Source organism: Microcebus murinus, chromosome 12 (assembly GCF_040939455.1).
Source record: "Microcebus murinus isolate Inina chromosome 12, M.murinus_Inina_mat1.0, whole genome shotgun sequence".
In the NCBI taxonomy this organism is placed as follows: domain Eukaryota; kingdom Metazoa; phylum Chordata; class Mammalia; order Primates; family Cheirogaleidae; genus Microcebus; species Microcebus murinus.
In genome coordinates, this window is record NC_134115.1 from 84,064,006 (window position 1) to 84,071,033 (window position 7,028).

General features: G+C 53.8%; 1 protein-coding gene across 1 annotated transcript in view; it reads left to right on the forward strand.

The window, feature by feature from the left end:
- Window positions 1-6,689, forward strand: part of OLFML2A (olfactomedin like 2A) — a 30,740-nt gene extending 24,051 nt beyond the window's left edge. Inside the window, exons 7-8 of the mRNA XM_012771871.2 lie at window positions 744-929; window positions 2,336-6,689. Coding sequence (XP_012627325.2) covers window positions 744-929; window positions 2,336-2,940 — 791 coding nt within the window. The 3' untranslated portion in view covers window positions 2,941-6,689. The remainder of the gene's footprint in view (window positions 1-743; window positions 930-2,335) is intronic.
- The last annotated feature ends 339 nt before the right edge of the window (window positions 6,690-7,028 follow it).

Below are 7,028 nucleotides of genomic sequence, written 5' to 3' on the forward strand. Positions count from 1 at the left end.
ATTCACATCATTAAAAGGCTATTTAATGATGTGAGAAATTTCTCAGTGGAGGGAAAAAACAGGATATGTAAAACTGTATATTCATAAGAGCCACAGTTTTTTAAAGTATGTCTGCGTGACTGTCCATGCAAAGGAAAAAAGAAAAGGAAGGAAATATGACAGGTTTAGAATTTTCTTTGGATAATGGAACTTTTTTTAGGTTTTTATTTTATTCTTTTAGGGTTTAAATTTTTTTATTTTTTTAATTGACAAAAATTTTATGTATTTATGGTGTACAACATGATGTTTCAAGTATGTATACATCGAGGAATGGATCAATCAAGCTAATTAGCATATGTATTACCTCATATACTTTTTTCCTGTGGTGAAAACACAAAATCTACTCTCTTAGCAGTTTTCAAGCATGCAATATATTGAACTTACTCCTCCTGTCTAACTGAAAGTTTGAATCCTTCGACTAACATCTCCCCAGCCCCTCATCCCCAGGTAACCACTGCTCTGGTCTCTGCTTCTAGGATTTCAACTTTTTTAGATCCCACAGATAACGGATAATGAAATTTGAATGCTTTCTATAATGATCAGGCACTGCTTTCCGTGAGGAAAGGAGTGAAATGCCATAAACAATATCAGGAGGGATTTAAGTTAGACCCAAGTAATGTCCCAAGGACCATTGCTCTGGCTCACGGCCGGTGGGGTCTATGCACCAGAGCTGGACCCCAGAGCTGCCCTCTCGCTCCCCACAGGCAGGGAGGCGAGCTGCGAGGGCACCCTCCGGGCCGTGGACCCCCCTGTGAGGCACCACAGCTACGGACGCCACGAGGGGGCCTGGATGAAGGACCCTGCTGCCCGGGACGACAGGATCTATGTCACCAACTACTACTATGGAAACAGCCTGGTGGAGTTCCGCAACCTGGAAAACTTCAAGCAAGGTCAGAGACCCCCGGAGATGGGAAGAGGGCGGCCTGGGGAGGGTCCCCCAAGGAGCCTTGGCCTTCCTCTGCCTGTGGTTTCCTGTGCTGTAGCCTGGCCTGGCCCCAGAGTGGCAGCCACCCCAAGAAGGGGAACCTGGGGGCACTGGGCTGGGGCCCAGCCAGACCATGTGGCAACCTGTGTGCTGGCCCCGGGCCAGGAATGGGAATGCAGCAGCAAATGAGAAGGACATGGTCCTGCCGTCACAATGTAACTTGCCATCATGGGGAACAATACTGAGTTTCTGCGTGCTGAGTCCTTACTGAGTGCCAGTCGCCCTGTGGGTATCAGCTCATGGTATCTTCCTAACTCCTTGAGGTGGGGCTTGTCACCTGTTTTACAGGTGAGCAGGGCCTCAGGCCTTAGAGGAGCTACAGGTCTGTGCAGAGGCCAGGTTGGAGCTGTCGGCACAGGGAAGGGCAGAATTTTGGTTATCAGATCTGAGGCGTGATGGGGGAGGGGGTCATTTAGACTTGGCCCTCTAACATGCACAGTCTCATGTGGGAGGCAAAGGCTTAAAGAGACAATTTGAGGCCAGTGTTAGAGGGAACCCAGCCTTGAGATCTGGGAAGACTTCTCAGAGGAGGTGATGCTGAACTGAGCCCTGGAGGAAGGGTCAGAGTAAGCCCAAAGAAGGGAGAGGGAAGGGTGTTCCGGGCAGAAGGCCCAGTATGTGTGAAGGCCTGGTGGTGACAGGAAGCATGGTGGCATGGGGCAGTGGGAGTGAGAGTGGGCTGGGGCAGGCTTTGTGAGCCACATGAAGGAGTTCGGACTTGCCCCAAGAGCCATGGAGTCCCAGAGCACGGCCTGGAACAACTAATGCCCTTCACTCCCAGCCCAAAGTTGGCCTGCTTTCTGCCTTGAGCGGCTCACGGGCTGGTGGAGGAAGGCAGTGGTAAGTGTCAAGACAGAAGGCTGGCAAGGCCAGAGGAGAGGCCCCTCACTCAGCCTGGGGATCGTAGGGAAGGCTTCCTGGAGGAGGTGACATTGGCCGAGGGCTCTGAAAGACAGGCAGGCATTCCCCAGGCAGATCGAAGGGGATGCCAGTCCAGACAGAAGGAACAGCAGGGGCAAAGCCTGGGGCTGACATCACCCTGTGGCCAAATCCTAGCTGTGCCATTCCGAGGTCACCAAGCTGGGTGACCATGAACCCTCGGGGCCTGTTTCCTCATAGGCAAATGGAATGAAGATCGTACTTCCTTCAGGGAACTCTTGTGATGTAATGAGGGGATCGGCCCAGCTCCAGGCACAGCCTACGTGCTTGGTGTCAGTTGCTTTCTTTGCCACTCGAGACCCTTGGTGGCCTCACGCTATGTGAGGCGGGTTGTTCTGGAGGCTCTGATGTGACCACCCCCTCCGCCTGCAGGCCGCTGGAGCAACATGTACAAGCTGCCGTACAACTGGATCGGCACGGGCCACGTGGTGTACCAGGGCGCCTTCTACTACAACCGCGCCTTCACCAAGAACATCATCAAGTACGACCTGCGGCAGCGCTTCGTGGCCTCCTGGGCACTGCTGCCCGACGTGGTGTACGAGGACACCACGCCCTGGAAGTGGCGCGGTCACTCGGACATCGACTTTGCAGTGGACGAGAGCGGCCTGTGGGTCATCTACCCTGCCGTGGACGACCGCGACGAGGCCCAGCCCGAGGTGATCGTGCTGAGCCGCCTGGACCCGGGCGACCTCTCCACGCAGCGGGAGACCACGTGGAAGACACGGCTGCGGCGGAACTCCTACGGGAACTGCTTCCTGGTGTGCGGCATCCTGTACGCCGTGGACACGTACAACCAGCGCGAAGGCCAGGTGGCCTACGCCTTCGACACGCACACGGGCACTGACGCTCGGCCCCAGCTGCCCTTCCTCAACGAGCACGCCTACACCACCCAGATCGACTACAACCCCAAGGAGCGGGTGCTCTACGCCTGGGACAACGGCCACCAGCTCACCTACACCCTCCACTTCGTGGTCTGAGCAGGGACCTTGCTCACGGGAGGGGCAGCAGTGGGGAAGGGGCTCCCCACGGCAACTCCTGCAGCCCACCCAGCCGGCGAATATTTACTGGGGCCAGCCCAGGCTCGGGCTAGGCACGAGGTGGTGACCAGGATCGAGCTTCCACCCGCAGAGCACTGTGCCCAGCGCTGTACAGGCACTTAGGACCCATTTCATTCTCCCAGCACTGCCCTTGGAGAGAGAGGCCGTGACGCCCATTCAACAGATGAGGAATCGAGGCTCAGAGAGGCAGCGTTACTGGCCTAATGCCTCAGCTGGGCTCCTGCGGGACGAGCAGACATCTCCACTCTCTCCCCCTTCCAGCCCTCTCCCCAGTGTTCCCTCAGCTCTATCTCCCCTCCCAGGACCACTCCAGACCAGAGGCCTCTGGGGCCAGTGCGCTAGTGTTGTGTGGAGGCGGCTCTGCCTGCCACCCAGGCCCCTGTCTGGCTCACCTATTGGTGGCCCTGGGTTTGGGGCCCCTTGGCTAATGTCCCTGCTTCTTGCCTTTGGCCAGCGCCCCTATCCCACCGCACCTGCCATCCTGCCGCATTCCGAACCTCCACCGTCACCTAGCCACTGAGCAGAAACCACACCCGGAGAGAAAATCCTGGCCCCTGTTCCAAGGCCCCCTCCCTTCTGTCCTCATTTTCATTCTTTCTTATTCTTCGTCAGTGCCGTCATCGGTTTCTGCAGCAGCGGCTGAGAAGGCGCAGGCAGCCGTCTGCCAGCAGCAGCTCCACCAGGGAGGGGAGCTGAGCGGAGCCTCCCTCTCCACCCAGAAGCACTGGCATTGGCCACACACACAAGCCTTGGGTCCCCTTGTTCCCTCCCAAAGCTTTTGGGCCTGGGGTCCACCTTGTCCTCTCTCTCTGGGCCTTCAAATCCATGGCCTACACACACTCAGGGATACCTCCAGGTCTGCCATGAACAAGACCCCAGGCTGAGGCTGGGGTGGTACCAGGATGGAGCAGGTTCCCTCTTCCTTGTTAGTCCTGACCTGGTCTTTTGGGGAGCTGGCTCAGCTGTCTGGAGGGCTGGGGAAGACAGGGGGTCTGAACAGTCAGGTCTAGGGAAGCATTGGGCCTTCTGGTTGCAGGCAAGAGCCAGAGAGTGGAAGCAGGAAGGGGAGGCCTGGGGTCTGGGAATAGGCTTTTCCTGGCTTCAGAGATGTCGGGGCAGCCCAGGACCTGGGGGAGAGGATCGCAGGTGGGCCACCTCACCTGGGCTGCTGATAGCTCCCCAGAGCCTCAGACCCAGGCAGTTCGGAGGACAAGATCCTCCAGCCTGCCCCTGAGCTGCTTTCTGTGGTATTTTTAGAGCTGGAAAGAAGTTCTCTAGCCCACTTCCTGTTCCACCAAAGGGAAGATAGACCCAGAAAGGTTTATAGGGCAGCCCAGAGTCACACTGGGAACCGGCACAGCTGATCTCCTGGAGGGTTTTGTCTGTATCCCTCATTCTCCCAGCGTGGGAAGGCAGTGCACTACCTGGCACCCAAACCATCCCTACACTTGAGAAGGGCATTTACTGCTGATCCCTACACAGCCCTGCACCCTGCTGCCCTCCTCCTGCCCTCACGCCAGCTCCCGGGATAGCTGTATATTTGAATACCCAGTTGCCATGTTAGGAAATCCAGCTGCACAGACAAGGGTATGAGGAAATGCATTCTGTGCAGAACACATTTCTTTCAGGCATTGTCAGGTGATGTTGTTTTGTCAAAGCTATAACTCACCCCTGAAATAAAGGGGAATGGCGACACCCAGGCCTGACTCATAGTGGTGGACGCGTCCAGCCTCCCCCAGCCACCGAGCGCCACGGGCTCCACGGCAGGCCCGTCAGGGGGCCGCGAGGCCTGGCATTTCCCTCGGCCCTGGGTGTGGGTTTTACGAGATCGTGTCTTTCATGATATCATAGCCCAACCATGTGAGAAGAAAGAGAAGGCCCCTTTTCTTCCCTAGTTGGAGAAAAAGGAAAGCTACAATGGGCTGATTTTTAAAAACTAAAGGACAAACAGCACTGCATTCTGGGGGATGATGCTGGCCAAGGCCCCTAAACATTCACCAGGCCTCGTCTGTTTTCAGGCTCTTGTACATGGGTAATGTGGTAGGTACAGTTATTTTCCTCATTTTTATGTATGGTCACATTGGAGCCCAGAACAGTTAAGTCAATTCTCTCAGCAGCAGTTCAGTGGTGAGCCAGGTTTCAAAATCAGGTAATAAAACCATCAGCATTAACTGAGCACCGACAGTGTGCTAAGCACGTCCCACATATATCTTCTTGTATCTTCACAACAATGGAAGGTATGTGTCCTGAATGTGCCCATTTTACAGATGAGGACACTGAGGGAAAGGGACTCACACAGCAGCTCAGTGTGTGGCAGGGTTGGGGTTCTAGGGCTGGTCGATGCATGTTCTTTGCCAACTGCCTGCCTCTCAGTGGCAGCTCTAGACTTGGTGGCCACTGCTTTTATGCATTGTGGCCAGGCCACAAACTATCCACATAGAAGCCCCAAGAAGGCTTGGGGCCAGCTTGTATAAAGCCTAAATGCCATGCCTAGGAGTGGCCACCTCCAGTCATTTTTAAAACAAAGTTGAGTATAAATTAACAGAGAAAAGAACATTCTAAGACAGTTGGATTTTGTCCTGTTGGTGATGAGAGGCAGGGACGGTTTGTCGGGGAACTGAAGCCAACTCTACAGGAAACCTGACCCCTCCAGGGTTTTTTACCTATCTTGGGCTTTATCACATTTGGCCAAAGGTACTTCAAACAAGGAAGGGCCGGGACTGAGGAGGGCCTCGGTGGTGAAGGCAGAGGAAGCTGTCTCTGGTGTTTCTGACAACATGATACGTGAAGGGGCTTTGGCTGCCACCTCTGATTCCTCCCTAGAGATATCCAGTCCTTAAATGTAATCTGCGCTCTCTGGGGACGAAAGGAGGGAGCTTCTGTCTTGGGAGCAACACTAACAGTGAGGCTGGGGATTTGCCTGGGAGTGATTTGAGGGGCTCCTGCAAGCCCATGTGTTCCGAAGCATCTTGTCCTCTGTGGCAGCATTGGAACCACTATGGTGGCAGAGGGACACGGTGCTGGGTGGCTGTCAGAGAGCCCTGGATGGGAGTTGGGGAGCCCTGGTTGCAATCCAGCCCCACCTCTTGATGCTTCTCACTTCGGCAAGTTCTTTTCCCTACAGGTAGGGCTTTACCCCCCTCACGGCTGAGGACACATAGCTCAGTGAGGACAAGGGCTGCAGAGGCCCAGGCAGCTCCCACCTAGAGACAGGGACACCTCTACACACATTACCACAAAACCTCCCAGGAACCCCCAAGGTCGGCATTATTTTTCCCCATTACAGGTGATGAACCTCAAGTTCAGAGAGGTTAAGCAACCTGCTCAGGGTCGTGTCTGTTAACAAGTAGCAGAGTCAAGATTTGAACCAGGTCTGTTTTGATACCAAAGCTCCAAACTAACTATTGTTAGGAATCTTGTACCCAGTGTTTTCTTTTTTGTTTTGGCTGCTGGGAAGCTCGAAGTCAAACTTTGAGATCCTTTTTAACAAATGTACCCAGTCTCCTGCTGAACTTGCTTCATCCTAGCTTTTTGCTTTTATCTTTACCCTGAACTCTTTATTTTTATTGTATTGTACTTTATCTATTTTTGTAAGTTGCCATGATACCTTTTTTGCAACAAGGTGGGATATAACTAAATAAAGACATGATCAAAAGTTTGATTTAAAAGTGCTGACTAAATGCTGTGGTCTGTATCCCTATCATAACACATACATGTAATAACTTTTAAAAACTATTTAGTTTGTTATAAGAACTGGCCTTGTTGCAACACTGTGGCGGAAACTAATCTGAATGATGAGCTATGCCGAGTCCAACGCAGGCCGAAAACTAGACCCCGCTGGGAAGAGGGGAAAAGCGAGTCCTTCCCAAAGGTGTTCAGACAGCACCTGGGCTCTTTCCCCACCCCCTGGCGCTGGCCACAGAGACAGAACTGCTGTGCGCACTCGCTCCTGAGGCAGAATGTGGGGCTGACAGAGAGGTCAGAAAAAAAAGAAATGCCTTCCTGGG